Here is a 16,688-nt window from a genome sequence, read left to right on the forward strand (position 1 = left end):
AGTAATTTCGATCATGGCAGAAGATAAAACATTTTCCAGTTCTACTTTTAAGACACTAGACTGCAGATGTATGTATACACATTGTGTGGCTCTACAACTGATGCACTGCATAACCCTCTTTTGTAAAAAAAAAAAAAGATGACATACGAAGGTTTAAGCACGCAAATTCATCAATCTTCAAAATATGTCTGCAGGTGAACCTTTCGTCTTAGGGTTGTACACTTCTTAAAACCCATTTTGCTTTACTTGCAAACATTTTTTCCATCGTTTAATGCCTTGACCCATCTGTAATTTGTTTGGTAGTGGCAGGTAACTGAACTGAAATGCTTCCAGCTCAAATAATTCAGAGTTGAATAATCTGTCCAGGCTTACTAAAAAGTGCTCAAGTGCAGCAGAGAGAATCAAGCAAGCTTCAACCTCCTTTAAAACCTTTTACAATGCTCTACAAAACTTTACAAGAGGGCAGTTTATTCATGGCTGACGTTATTTTAAAACACTTGAATGAAACAGAAGATCGTGGATCGTTATGCTGTTCATAATTTTGGCATTCAGCAACAGTGGAAGTGCTGAATGGCAAATCACACGCTAGAATCAAAGAGAAGGGTCAGAGTGTTAAAGATAACACAAATGGAAAGGGCCGAGTAGCATGAGAAAAGGAGAAAGATTAGTAAATAACTTCTGAGATGGCAAAAGGTGGAAAGGTTTTTTTTTTTTTTTTTTTTTTAAGGGTGCTCTGATCGGCTTTTTTTTTTTTTTTTTTTTTTTTAAATAAAACCACATTTTATTGATTTGAAATGTAAACATACAGCTGAAAACTCAAAATACCACAGAGTGCAATCCCCTTATAGCACATCGTGAGAATTTCACAATAGTCTTTTAAATGTCTGCTTGTCCATAATAGTGCCGCCAGGGTCGGACTGGCGTTTAGGGCAATCAGGCAGTGCCCGGTGGGCGGGTCTGACTGATAAAAAACATTTTTTAGCAGTTGTGGGCCAGTTTTATGGCCAGGTGGGCCACAGTTGATTTCCCTGCTGTCACCACAAACATTGCCTGCAGCAAACACAAATGCATGCAGTATTCTATACCCTGCATTTTTACAAGCTAAAATACGGCCTGATTTGCAAATGTGGAACTCTCTTTTTTTTATCAATATGGTTTGCTAAAAGCGCCCACTCATATTTTGTTTCCCACGCCGATTTTGTTTATCCTATTCTGACCCCGAGTGCCACCATTACAATATTTCTGATGTCAGCCTAGTTGGCTGTTCTAATTTAGCACATTTATCCATGGCAATCCTCCACGTCAGCAACAGACAGATTTATCAAAGCATTCCAATTTAGAGTTATGTTTAGCAATCAGTACCCATCCTGACCAGTTGCCATTCCCCTCGGTCACTACCCAAGTTTTCCATGATCCCCAATAATGCGGGGTGAGGCAACACCAGGCCTTCTTAAACCACTTGGCAGTATTGAGAGGGCCTTGGACTACTACTGTACTATGATCGGACACCTCCAAACCACATGAAAAAAATGAAGAGGAAAAAAAAAGTCACTGCAGCTGCTTCGGATCAAGGGCAATTGGGGGACGGCAACTTACCTGCCTTCCATAAAAGTTAAAGGTGAGATATGCACCATGAATATATTTTAGTTGTGTATGACGTAAACGTGCAGGGATAGATAGCTCCCCCAGGGCACTCTTTTGATCTCTGTAATCACTTTGGTCTAGAATTTCCACCCACCTTTACCATTTTATTCTCAGGACCTGAAAAAAAAAAAATCAGGGGCATTTACAATGAGGGACTTATATGTTCGCGAGGGACCACATGTGCTAAGGTGTCGCTGCCTGCTTCGAGCTTCCAATGGAATGTACTCAGGAGGATTGTCTCGGGAAGCTAGGTAGAATGATAGAGCATGGAGCAGTCATAAATACTTGTACAATTGTGTTTTATGTGTATCGCAAATTTCAGTTAAAGCATCTCCCATAGTCCGGAGAGGCTGATGAGATCCCACTCACCTGAACCACTCCAGTTTGGCACTGTGGGGTAGCCAACTGACTTTCCATAGCAGAGTTTCCAATGTAATGTTCTGTACACAAAGGGTCCACCTGAGGGCTGACTATGAACTTGGTTTGGTTACTTCAGGGCTCCAAACATCAACTTCTGTATCTTCATTTCTCACAAGAGAGAACTCAAGGTTGAAAGCTGGGTAATCCTGTACAGCCAATCGCTTAATATTAGGATGTGAGTGGCCAGATAATAAAGCTGCAAATCAGTTATGCCCATACCTGTGTCATATGTTGACGGAGTACACTTATCAAAAGGGTGTATTTTGGCTTGCAGGTTCATTAACCAACTCCTAGAAATTAGAGGAAACCATTGCAATATATATTAAAATCTCAGAACGGCCAGCATTTTGAAGAGATTTGTTCTACCTACTGGGCCAACTGTGCAGATCAATGCATGTGTGGGAAAGCCTTAGAGAAAGATTTCAATTCCAGGGGAGGTAGGGGAGTAGTCATATAGATGCCCAGATATTTTATTCTGAGTCTCTGAGTACACCGTCAAGATTGCCATGCAACCGCCTCACCCTCATCTTATAAGGAACATATACGCCTTAACCCAATTAATCTATATAGCAGATGCCTATGGGAACTGTATCCCAATCATCTGAACCCCAATATTTTGAGCACCCCAATTCTTACCCAATACATTTGGCTCCAAAAACTACATTAGATCTGGTGGTGAGAGACTGCCTTCTCCATGGAAAAACATACATTTTAGCAGAGTAAAACAGAATACACGAGGACACTCCAATAACTGAGTTCTAGATACAAAATGGAAGCAAAAATACATTTATAACAGATTTTTTCAGTAAATGTAATACAGAGAAAATGCATGCAAATGTCATGAAGGCTCACTTACAGAAGTACAGAATCATAAATCCTAGCCCTAATTAAACAGGTTTAGGCAATCTCCTGAGAGAAAAACTCAAAGAGTACTAACAGCATCACCCTAGAAAAATCTAAGACTAATGGACAAAGTCTCTGGAGAAAAACTTAGTCAACCCAGCAGCAGCTAATGCAACAGCAGACCTAGAAAAATGAGAAAAATGAACCCCACCGTATATGCACCCATGGAAAAATGAAAATGACCCCCCACCCCCAGGCCCATGCCCCAATCAATACTAAAGCATAAGAGTTTTTATACAAAAATCACATATACTATTAATGGTCTATGTAAATTCAGCATTGTATGATCATGGTTAGGGTCACACTGGCAAATCAGAAACAGCAACAAAATAGTTTAAAACTTTAACACTAACTCATTTCTTAACATAAAATAAATCTTCCACCTATATTCTCAGTAACTGCACTCTGGAGATAATCAGCACAAAATGAAACATTTATCAAACAATGACTCATGGAAATAAGATGCGTTATGCAGAACTTCTAGTGAAGTCCTTGAATATTCATACACACTTCCTAATACAATAGTTCATTTTTTTAATCCTTGATGTCATTCACTTGACACTCCGCAGAAACGAGAAGAGATGATCTTCAGGGGGAATGAGTGGGAGCGAGATGAACAGAGCACTGATAACCACATCCATATTAAAATAAATAGCTTCTCATATGAAAATGTGGCATAACTACCTCACAGTATTAATTACATTTCAAAGTGATTCACTAAACTCATTTCAAATGCAACATCATTTATCAATTACATATCTATGCATCATTAAACACTCAAACTTCAGAATAACTTTCACCTGACATCACACATTTTTTTTTTTAAACATCTACTACAAATCACACCATAGAGTTGCAATATTTCAGAGAGCCAGGATTGAGATTTATGAAAATGTCCCACGAAGAGGAGCACATTGTCAGCATTTAATGTGATGCGGTCCTTGAGGTCCTCCCCCCCCAACCCAGACCTCAAACCCTTGCATCGCACCTGACCCATGCAGCTAGGGGTTCACCTACAGGAGCCAAAAGAAGCTGGAGCAGGGGGCATCCCCATCTAGTGCCACACCTGGCAGGAAAAGTATGCAACAAGGAAACTATTCACCCTGAATTGAGCATGGGATTGGTTGTAGGGGATTAATAACAGGGACAGAAAACAAGGACGAACCCCGAAACTATGAAATGTAAGTGTTAGACCTGACAGCTTTAGGGTGGTTATCCTCCAACTTTTTGCCTGCCTTCCTTCATTTTTCTGACCCTGTTTTTGCTGGTTTTAGGACTCTGTACACTTTACCACTGCTGTCCAATGTTTAAGTGCATATGATGGTGCCACCCACATAAGTAGTCCTTTAATCATGTCTCAGGATTGCCACTGCAAGGCCTGTGTGTGCAGTTTTACTGCCACTTCGACTTGCCATTTAAAACTACTTGCCAAGACTTAAACTCCCCCTTTTCTACATACAAGTCACCCCTAAGGTAGACCCTAGGTAACCAATAGGGCAAGGTGCTATTTAGGTAAAAGGCAGGACATGTACCTATGTGTTTTATATGTCCTAGTAGTGAAAAACTCAAATTCATGTTTCCCTACTGTGAGGCCTGCTCCGCTCATAGACTAGCATTAGAACTGCCTTCATATAGTTTTAAGTGGTAGATTCTGATCTGGAACGAGTAGCCCTGTCATGTTTGGTATTGCTAGAATGGTAATAGAATATCCTACTTAATAGACCAATAAACAAGGGGATAGGGAGGAGTTATGGTCCAGTGTATAGCCTCCCGATTGATACGTCAATAAATATAATACACTGTTCCAGCTGGAAGGAGAGAAAGGATACACGGAGAGGGTCCTAAAATTTAGGAGCAAAAAACCTCACACATCCAGGAGGATGTCATGCTTCATCATCGGAGTTGCTCCTCGTCAGACCGGCACTGCAATGTCTGACGGGCACCACCCCAAACGGGGGGCTCTTTGCCGGAGATCTTTTTAGTGATGATGCCACGACCCCAAGTGTGAGTATGAAAGAAAGAGGGGAACTAGGAGATTGGGGGGGGGGGGATGGGGGGTAAAAGTTGGCTCTCAAAACCTATAGCGGGTAATCAATTTATTAGTCCAGATGAGGAATGGAGGCCAAGATTAAAAAGTAGTCACAAGAGTGAAACAGAGGTAATGTTCAATCACTCTATAACAAAAGAGAAATGACGGTGGGGAATTTCCAAGCCATCCCTATCAAGGGTCAACATGTTTCGCAGCTCTGTGGTCCATACGGATCCAGTGACGCTTCTCAGGACCTAATGACTATGAGGGTCATTACGACCCTGGCGGAAGGCGGAGAACCGGCGGTAAGACCACCAACAGGCTGGCGGTCTTACTCTGTGGAATTATGACCATGGCGGTTACCGCCATGGTCATCTGCCCGTTCTCCGTTCCGCCCGCCGGGCTGGAGACCTGGGTCTCCAGCCCGGCGGCCGTCACTATACCGCCGGCGGTATTTGGACCCGGCTTACCGCCGTGGATTTCCAGCGGTTTGAACCGCCATGAAATCCATGGCGGTAAGCACTATCAGTGCCAGGGAATTCCTTCCCTGGCACTGATAGGGGTCTCCCCCCACCCACCCACCCACACCCCAACTCCCTCCCCTACCGCCCCTCCACCCCTGCCACCCCCCAAAGGTGGCAGGGCCCCCCTCCCCGACCCCCAACATCACTTCACCCATACCCACATGACACGCACGCAGGCACCACCTACATACTTACACGCACACAGGCCGACATACATGCCTACATCCACACACACACAGTCATACACGCACACCCACATTCAAACATACACGCACACATCCATACAGACATACCCACAGACATACACGCACTCATTCCCATACACAAAACACCCCCGCAGGCATACACGCCCTCACACACCCCCTCTACATACACAGACACACACCCCCATGCACCCACACAACACACAATGCCCCCCTAACCCCTCCCCTCACGGACGATCGACTTACCTGGTCCGACGATCCTCCGGGAGGGGACGGGAGCCATGGGGGTAGCTCCGCCGACACCACAACGGCAACAGAACACCGCCACGGCGAATCAAAGGATGTGATTCGCTGGGCGGTGTTCTGTTGGCGTGGCGGTGGAAGTGGAGCAACCTCCACTTCCCCGCCTCCCGCCAGTATGGCTGTTGGCGGATCTCCGTCCGTAAAAGGACGGAGAGCTGCCAACGGTCATAATAGGCCGAGCGGCAAACCGCCACCAATGGCGGTCTTCCGCACGGCGGTCCCTCGGCGGTCTTTAAAAAAGACTGCTGAGGTCAAAATGTGTATCTCCTAATCGAAAAATGTGTAGATTGTTGTAGCCTGAAATTATCAGAAAAAAGTATCCAATCACTTACATTACAATACCGGCGGGTAACCTACCCGGGTCCGTGTTTCCCGTGTTTTTGCCATTCGGAAAACTCGGACCCGGGTAGGTTTACCCGCCGGTATTGGCAGCAGAATCAAATTAGTTTTGCGCCTGAACACTGGTCTGTGTGGTCCCATGAAGCGCGCTCCCTAATGGGGACGGGCGACAGTTAGTAATAATATTTCCTTCCCAGACTAATGTAAGTGATTGGATACTTTTTTCTGATGATTTCAGGCTACAGCAATCTACACATTTTTCGATTAGGAGATACACATAGTCATTAGGTCCTGAAGAAGCGTCACTGGATCCGTATGGACCACAGAGCCGCGAAACATGTTGACCCTTGATAGGGATGGCTTTGAAATTCCCCACCCTAATTTCTCTTTTGTTATAGAGTGATTGACCATTACCTCAGTTTAACTCTTGTGACTACTTGTTAATCTTGGCCTCCATCCCTCATCTGGACTAACAAATTGATTACCCGCTATAGGTTTTGAGAGCCAATTTTAAACCGCCCCCCCCCCCGCCCCCCCAACCTCCTAGTTCCCCTCCTTCTTTCATACTCACACTTGGGGTCATGGGATCATCACTAAAAAGATCTCTGGCAAAGAGCCCCACCCACCCCCGTTTGCGGTGGTGCCCGTCAGACATTGCAGTGCCGGTCTGACGAGGAGCAACTCCGATGATGAAGCAGGACATCCTTCTGGATGTGTGAGGTTTTTTGCTCCTAAATTTTAGGACCCTCTCCGTGTATCCTTTCTCTCCTTCCAGCTGGAACACTGTATTATATTTATTGACGTATCCTACTAAATAGTCAAGTTGGACTTAAATATTACTATTTTAGAAATGCTACTTTTAGAAAATAGGCATTTTTCTGCACTTACTGCCATCTCTGCCTTACAGCCCTGTCGCCAATTCATGTCTCGTCTCTGCTGGTTGACAGCTCCCTTTGTGCATTCCACCCAGACAACCATAAACACAGGATACTCAGCTGCATCTGCATACTGAATGGGTCTCCTTGGGCAGGAAGGGTTGAGGGACACTCTTACACTTCAAAGGCCAGTGGCCTGCCCACACACAAAGGACTGATAACCCCCCACAGGGATCCTGCAGACAGGACTCAGCTAAAAGGGGAACTTGCGCACTTCAAAACCACTCTTTGAAGTTTCCCCTACTTCAAAGACATTTTTGGATATATATATATATATATCTATATATATATATAGATATATATATATTATATACTGAGTCTCTGACCCCACCAAATCAGACACTTCTGGACCTACACCTGGACTCTGTCAGAGACTATCTGGCTACCCAAAGAACTCATCTGGACTGCTTTGCTGAAGGACTGCTTTCGTGCTTGTTGCCCTGCTGCCTGGTACTCCTGACTCTGCTGGAAGGTCTCTGTCTTCCTCCTAAAGTGCCCTCCAAGGGCTTGGATTGACCTTGCCTCCTGTTCCTGAAGTCTCAGGGCCAACAAGGACTTCACCTCTTCAAGAACTCCTTGTGTGGCAGAAAATCGAAGCAACACCTGTACAAATCAAAGCAGCACTTGCATCGCTGCAGAAAAATTGCTGCACCAGCGACCAGAATGATGCAGTGCCAGCTTTGCAACCAGAAATCCGATGCAGCGCCTACCTCGCAGCTGAAATTTCACTGCATCGCTGACCGGTTCAACGCAGTGCCTGCAGCTTCTCCCAGCATGGCAAGGATTTTCAACGCATCGTCCCTGGGCATCAAAATATCCCTGCATCGCAGTAAGGAACCAAGGCTGTGCTCCTGGAAATAGACGCATCACCACGCAGCGTGTAAAAAATGACGCATCATCGGAGCCGCGCTGAAAAATTCAACGCAACACCTTATTTTTTCACACATCTCCTCCTCTGCAGTCCCCGTGAGATGTTATTTTTGATGCATCCCAGGTACAGTGTGTTACAAAAAAATAACTGATTCTTAAGGATTGAGACTCTAAAATCTTAAAAAGTGATATTTCCACTTATGCTAATGGGATTGTCGTTTTTACCTTATTTTATCCAGACAAATATTATCTATTTTTCTAAACCTGTGAAGTGTATTTTTGTGGTGTTTTCACTGTGTTATTGTATGGTGTATTGCAAAAATACTTTACACATTGCCTTCTCAGTAAAGCCTTCCCGCTCTGTGCCAAGCTACCAGAGGGTGAGCACAGGATAATTTGGTTTGTGTTACCCTGACTAGGATTGTGGTCCCTACTTGGACAAGGGTGTATACCTCTGCCAACTAGAGACCCCATTTCCAACAGTAAAACCAGTCAATAGAGTAAAACGCTTTTTCGAAGTTAATAAGCATAAGGGCTCCATTCTCATGCATCATATATACCTGTGCTAGTACCATGAGAACGCTATTGATACAGTGATGTGTGCTGCACTGTGTGATGAAACTGCATTGGTCTGGGTGAATCAAAGGTAATTACCTTCTGATGGCTAGTATTATTGGCATAGATCTTCATTTTTGAGTTGATAAGGGATATTCAGTGGTTTGTGTTACAACAATCTGGGAGGAAACCTGACATGGGGAGGACTACTTTAACTGCCAGGTCTAGTTTAGGCAATAACTCACTTATGTCTACTGCTTCCTGGTATACCTTCACCTGTAGGGGAGATAAAAGTGATTTAACTTTCTTATAAAACTCGATGGGAAACCTGTAGAACCAGGGTTCTTGCCAGACTACAAATCCCCAATGCCCCTTCAATTTCTTCTACTGCGATTTCTTGCTTGCGAGCCTCCCTATCAGCAGTAAGCAGCAATGCTAGGGGGAAGATATGCCATTATGGGGCAATCCCTTTTGCACTGGGGAGCTCCTGGTGTACATATGAGGAGAGGTAATAAGTAGCAAAGGTGGCCATGATCTTCACCGCAGACTCTACCTTCAGTCATCCTGCATCTAGATTGGTCAGGATGATTCTGGAGGCAGAATCCCGGGCCGCCAGCTAAATCAACAACTTCCCAGCTTATCCCCCATCTCAAACTCTTATGTGAGGCTCGTCCCCAGATCACTCTTATCAACTTTAAAAGACACTGCAGGGAAGTCCAAGTAAATGGAGATAAAGAAGAGAGGATTGTGGTGGGCAGTTTCAATGCATGAGTAAGAACTGTCAGAGTGGGGGCTGACAGCCTCACTTTGTGCTTGGAGAACATTAAGATTAAGACATTTAAATAATGATTGTTGCATGGATCAACATTCAATTATAAATGCATGCATCCAAAAAGTAGATCAAAATATTTGAAGTTGTGAACTTTTATTATATACATTTACTGTAGTGTTTTCCAACCTGTTCGCCATCTTTAATTCCAAGCTTTTCACCCATCTGTCTGTTTAGTTCTGCAACATTGTCACATTGGTAACCAAAGTGCCTCATTTCCACCCAACTGAAGAACACAGGCTCCTTGCCCCATGACACTTCCACAGCTTGACCCTGATGACAGAAGAGAAGGAGAAACATTATAACGAAAAAAAAAAAAAAACAATTACAAATAAACATTGGTGAAAAGGGTTTGGGATACTACAAAGTATGCATATATATTTAGAGCTCGGTCACATATTTGCAAAATCACTTTAAATATTCCTTTATATCATAAATTGTCAATGTTTTCTTTAAGATGAACTATTTATGTTCAATGAAAATCATCCTGAGCTACTAACAGAGATTTAATAGTGACCACTTCAGGCAAGATTACATTCGCAGCCACCATGTACACAATGACCACCTCAGTGCATCAGGCAAAGTTGCCAGAAGTAATATAAAAAATGGCTTGTTAATTTTGGAATGGCTCAACACGGGGAAATTATAACAGCTGTTGTTGCAATGTCCATGGCACCAAGTTAACATTATTAGTAATAGGTTTCCCCAATGCTGCATACTTTATCACTCAAATATCAATTTAAATATATTCAGAAATTCAACTATTTTTAGCCAAACATCAGATTACGAGTTCTAAAAATACACACATTTTCGTCTGGAACACACAATTTTCAAATGGATTTATTAGTTTAAACACACAAAAGCTTCTAATTTAGAAGTTTGATTTGCACACCTACCTATAGGTAGCTGAGAGCTACCATTAGCTCACGAGCTAATTGTTGGAAAACTATGCCTTATACAATACCCACAATTACCTTTCACAAACTATGCTGAAACACAAAATGGAACACTAGAACATTTAGTTTTTAGGAAAACAAATGCCTCAGGTAAATGTTAATTTAATGGCACCATCTGTCACAATTACCACATGAGGAAAAAGCAAGTTACAAAAAGCCCACTACATTACATACTCCAAAGTGCCGCTGGAAATAGGTCCGAAAATTAAGAAACCACAAGTATGATAGCACACCAAATCCTACTTTGTGTGTAAACGGCACCTTAAACATGTTGCTCTCACTGGAAGAATACTTGCAATTTATTTCCAGTTTCAATGCAACATAGATTCACGTCGTTTATTTAAAGTACAAAAAAAAAACCTTTTGTAAGCGGATGCACCTCATCATAACGAGTCAGACAGCCAACTTCCGTGTGTCATAGGTGCAAAGAAGCATCAAGTGTTTAAACATACCTGGCTGTTTCAAAGAACAGGAGTTTCTGAAATATGTGAACAGTACTGGCCGTTAATCCTGAGATGACTCCAAAAAGATCACTCCCAATATCTCTTAGCTCACTGAATTTCTAATGGGACCTATGGTATCACGAGTGATCCAGCACCATGAACTTTGTTCCATACCTCATAGCATCAATGTCAAGAAGCTGCAGTACAATTAGGACTTTTTTTAGCTAAAAATAATGAACACCCCGAGTAATACCAGAACATTCAAAGTTGTCTTTTTAATTTATTTACAGTAGTGGAAATTATATCCTCTGCAGTAGTGTGAATGGTTTTCATGGTCATTTCCAGAAGGAGGGCAAATCTGACCGACACCGTGGTTCGCATAGAGTGTATATGGCCTAACCATTCCACCGTAGGCACTTCAGAGTTTTTCATAAGCTAGATAAGATTTTTGGTACGCAACAGCCTCAACAGAATGTAGGAACATTTGATTTTCCTTAGCCATTTTTAAGTGGAGTATCTTTTGCTAGTGTGAACACATATCTAGATTTTTTTTTAATATTACCAGGTAAGTATGTTTTGGAATAGAAATTGCAATTTTGAAAGTCAATTTTCTGAAGCTGCAATGTTATTTTATGGAAGGAAAAATAAATACGGCAAACAGGTACTCAGCAGTAACTTACATGACCAATCTTTCAGACTTAGGTGAGCATGAGACAAGGTCCTAGGTCACATCAAAAGGTCATCTCGGGCAGCACGGGGGCAGCCAAGTGCAGAGGTGTAGTTCAGCATTGGGTGCCCCTTTTAAGTCAATGGGGATCGGTCCAGTCAAAAAGGCACTGCAGACAGAGACTAGGGGTCCAGTCAGGGTGAACCAACAAGAGTGTTAAAATCTTGAGATGCTCGGGGACTTTGGGACAACTTCAGTCCTCTTCTCCTGGGACCAGGACAGCTGGGTGCAGAGGTATCCCTAGGTGCCAGGTTTCGGTCACTGAAGCGGTTACCGTAGAGGGGGCCTGCAGAAAGAGGATGCAGGCGTGGACTGGGAGTCCAGTCTGACCAAGCCAACAAGTGGGATCAGGATGCAGGGAAAAAGTCCTGTTACTCCATGGGAGTTCCTTGTGCTGGGGTGAAGGCTGGCAGTCTTCCTGGACTTCCGGAAGTTTCAGCAGCTGGAAGAGGAGTCGTCTTTCTCGCAATTGTCGAAATCAACATGCAGGCTTGCAGGGTTGGCGCCAAGTCAGTCACTGGTCTTCAGTTCTTGCCTTTTGCATCTTAAGGATGTCCTCCTCCTTCAGGTCAGCAGGATCTGATTTGATGGTGTCAGGTGCTTTCCTAAATACTGAATTTAGGGGAGTGTAGGGTAGTAGCGACTGAGCTACTTACTTCTGGGGTCACTACACCCCGTATATAACCATTTCCTGTAGTAAGTGGGCATAACCATGTCCCAGAGTTCCTAATTCTGCCATCACCCTGATGGTAGATTTCAAATTTGTGAGTCCACATCAGGCAGCTTACCTTAGGGGTGGAACGGACCTGAAATGACATGCCTCTCTGGCTACTAATTTTACTGCATGCCCAGATACCGAAAGGGCCCTGGGGCAGGGGAGTCGGCATCTCCCCTCCGATGGAAGCCAGATCTGCATAGCAGGGGCAGCGTGCTTCTTTGAGGCCACCTACCTTGGATGTGCAGGTCATCCTGTTGGGTGGGGTGTGTAAACACGAATCCCAGAGCAGGCTTTGTTCCTGACCGTCCGAGGTCAAAGGCTTTCACGTCTGTGGGGTCAGAAACCTTTCTGTTGGTGGCAGGCTGGCTAAATCTAGTCTGTCAGCCCACCAGTAGTTGGTAGGTTTTTCTTGGAACACCTCTAGGGTGCCATCCGAGTGCATGTATTAATAAATCCATCAATGGAAACAAGGGGAGTTCATTAATACAAGATGTTTGATACCAAATATCCCTGCCATCATATAGCTGGGGAACTCATATGACCAATGTCCAGTACATGCATTTAAAAATGGCTTTCCTGACCACATACTATGTGTAAGAATCGACAAAGACAAAGCAGGGGCATATCTGCTCTTGCAGATAGGTCCACACATGTAATATAATGCATCCTCAAATCAAATCAGGATTTATAGAGCTCAACTACTCACCCATCAGGGTTTCAAGGCAATGAGGGGATTTGTCCTCTAAGCTTCAAGTTTTAAGGTCCTTGCTGAATTGAGGAGGCAATGGTGATTGCCTGAGGTGCCGGGGCAGGGTGTTCCAGCTCGTTGCCGTGAGGAAGGCGGAGGACCTTCCACCAGCCGAGGTCTTCTGTATGTGGGGTACGGTAGCTAGTGCTTGTTGAGCAGAGCATAGAGGTCTGGTGAGGAGGTATAAGGTGATGCAGGGGTTGAGGTTGGCAGGTTCTAGGTCATGGAGGGCCTTGTATGCATGGACGAGGAGTTTGAAGTTAATTATTTTCTCAATAGAAAGGCAGTGGAGGTCTCTTAAGTGATTGGAGATGTGTTCCTGGAGGGGAATGTCCAGGATGAGTCTGGAGGAAGCATTTTGGATGTGCTGTAGTTTCTTCAGGTTCTTCTGGGTGGTGCTGGCGTAGAAGGCGTTGCCATAGTTGTCTGATGGTGACCAGGGGATGGGTTACGGTTCTGAGGCAGACCTTTAGGATCCATTTGTAGATCTTCTAGAGAAGTCGGAGTGTGTGAAAACAAGAGGATGAGACTGAGTTGACCTGGCCGGGCATGGTGAGCGATGAGTCCAGATGAAGCCGAGGTTGCATGTGTGGTTTGTTGGGGTGGGGTCCAAGGGTAGATGGCCACCCGGAGTCGTCCCAGGCTGATGTGGTGGGTCTCAGGATGAGGATCTTGGTCTTGTCAGAGTTGAGCTTAAGGTAGCTGTCCTTCACCCAGGCGGTAAATGCTTCCATCCCGTTGTGGAGATTCTTCTTGGCGGTTGTGGGGTTGAGAGGCACAGTCACCTGTGAAGTATTAGTCAGTATTTCCAGCAACCCTAGATGACAATTCTCTTCTCTCTACTGATTAAGGAGGACATCCAGGAACATATGCATGAGTCTAGAGATATACACAGCACTATCTGCACTAACTTTGGTGAAAAACTTCAGTCAAAGTTGAAGTTAGCGTTAATTGTGTACAGCACTTAATATAATGCAAAGGGGTTAACTGTGCTGAGATGTGAGGCAGTGTGCTCTCAACCCTCCTTCTGTTTAAAAGTCTCCCTTGCACCAGCAAGCTGACCAGCTTTGGAGATGCACCTGTGTGCCTCCGAGGGGTACTGTGACGCGTGAAGATTTAGGCAGCATTTCCAGCAACCCCAGATAAAATTTCTCTGCTCTCTACTGATAAAGGAGGAAATCCAGAAACATATGCATGTGTCTAGAGATATACAGCATTATCAGCACCAACTATGGGCTGGGGAAAAACTACAGTAAAATTTGAAGCAAGTGCTAATTGTGTACTGCATTTACCATAATGCAAAGGGGCAAACTCTGGTGGGATGTGAGGAAGTGTGCTCCCAACCCCTCTTACGTTTAACTGAGACCGCAAGAGTGCTACATCTGCAAGTCCCAATCCGCCTTGCAGAAATAATTTAGACATAGCTCTACTGGTATGTAGCTCTGACACACCTGCAAATCTACTCAGTTCTTCCAGCAGTAGCATGGCTGACCATTCTAGGTCATGCAACTACACCAGGATCTCATCTGCATACATTGGCACAATGTTAGGGGGGTGAGGGCTTTGGGTGATAAGAGGGGACGTTATTAGTGTACTTAATGTAGAGCTGGACAGATCCTTCCCACTTCTCCCCTGCTGCTACCTTCAACTCTCAGGCACTAACAAACTGTTCACAACTGAGGCACTTGACTGATGTCTGGCGCAGACACAATAGGCACAAGACAGTCCACTCATTTTACTCTCAAGATTTGCATGTATATACAGCACGCCTCATCACCACAAAATATATAATGCCCCACATTACACACTTTGTCTTCCTGGGCAGGACACATTCCGACCATAACCCACAACAGATACTCTTATGCTGGGACTATGGACCCCACGCCCCATCCTCACATGGCACCTTCAAGCAGCTGCACTGGAAGACCCACCATTCAGGGCTTCCCTTGTCAACTCTATCTACAAATACTTTGATATCAACATGGGCACTGTCACTTCCCTCCTTTTTTGAGTGGGATGCCTCCAAGGTAACAATTAGGGGACATTGCCTGGGTAATGCCCTGAACATGCGACGGCAGATAAAGAGGTCTCAAGGGTAGAACAGAAGTTGCTCAAATTCGACTGGCAGGCACAGGCGACCTTGACTGGTAGGAAGCAGTTGGGACAGACACAGCATGAGCATGCAGAACTTCTGGAGCGGCTGCTCTGTGTTAACTATGCAGCCCATACTGCGAAGATCCACCCCAAATGTGATAAGGCAGAAGCACTGTTTGCCTGACTGATTCGACAGGAGCAGCCATGGCATCCCATACTCTCTATAAGTTTGGGGCCAGAGACCTGCATACATTCAGAGGGAAATACCCAAGGCCATCACAATGTACTCGACCATGGAGAGGAATTTAATGGTGACAATATGCTACACAAGGTTCAGGAAGCCGCCCATGCACTTGCCGCAGGCAAGTCCCCTACCACTGGCACTTGAATTCCACAAAACATTTGCTACACACCTGGCCCCTAGGTTGAAGACTTTGTACAATGAGGCTCTGGCTACAGACTCACCTCACGCCCACCCTACACAAAGCCCTCCTCATATCTTTATCCAAGCCAGGTAGGGACCTGGAGGAGCTTGGCTCCTACAGGCCACTGTCACTCCTTAATACCCGCTACAAGATACTAGCTAAAATACTGGCTGGCAGTCTGACTCCTTTAGTCCCAAAGCTGGCACACTTTTTTTCTAATTCAATTCAAAGCATTTCTAAAGAGCGCTGCTACCTCCAAGGAGGCATCCTGGCACTAGTAGTAAGCCAAAAAGAATCAGGTCAAGTTATCCCACTGGGCCGGAGTTGAAGAGCAGGGTCTTGAGACTCTGTATGAAGCTGGATTCAAGAAGGGCTACACTGCAGACTAAGTGGCAGTGCATTCCATAATTTGGAGACAGGTGTGAAAATAACCTCCCACCTCTTCTAGAATTATAAGTGCATAGGATATGTAGCAGACTCAGATTATTCTATTTTAAGGATCTGGTTTGAAAATAGAGCTTCAATCTCATCCAAAGGTAAAGAGGACCTTAGTGAGAAAAGGCCCTATAAGCCAAGGTAAGAGCCTTACACTGAATCCTCTTGGTAATAGGGAGCCTGTGAAGATGCCTGGATGTTATGAGAAACACCCTTCATCAGGGAAGCTTCAGGATTAGTCATGCAGTTTGGAGCCGTTGAAGTAAGAATGCAGGCAGTGCTAAATACAGGCTAATGGCTTAATACAGTTTGGGCGTGACCAAGACATGGACAATCGTTTTCCAACAAACCTCAGGAATCAGGTGAACTATCCTACAAAGAGCTGTCAAGGTGTCAAAGCAAGTGGCGGACAGAAACTTAATTGTGGGCTGAAACGTGAGATTGCAATCAAATGTTATCCCAAAATTCCTCACCACCAGAACCTGGTGCTTGGTTCCAAGAAAAACAAAAGGTTTTCGTTTTTTTCAGAATTCAATTTCAAAAAGCTTCCATTCACCCATTCCATAATTGCATTCAAGCAGGGCTTGA

At 44.4% G+C, this 16,688-nt stretch overlaps 1 protein-coding gene across 2 annotated transcripts in view; it reads right to left on the reverse strand.

Annotated features, from left to right (window-relative positions):
- Positions 1-16,688, reverse strand: part of PEX1 (peroxisomal biogenesis factor 1) — a 729,162-nt gene that overhangs the window by 647,984 nt on the left and 64,490 nt on the right. For both annotated transcript variants that reach the window (XM_069211642.1, XM_069211643.1), the window contains exon 2: positions 9,684-9,827. In XM_069211642.1, the coding sequence (XP_069067743.1) occupies positions 9,684-9,827 (144 nt within the window). The remainder of the gene's footprint in view (positions 1-9,683; positions 9,828-16,688) is intronic.

This window comes from Pleurodeles waltl, chromosome 10 (genome assembly GCF_031143425.1).
Source record: "Pleurodeles waltl isolate 20211129_DDA chromosome 10, aPleWal1.hap1.20221129, whole genome shotgun sequence".
Taxonomy (NCBI): Eukaryota; Metazoa; Chordata; class Amphibia; order Caudata; family Salamandridae; genus Pleurodeles; species Pleurodeles waltl.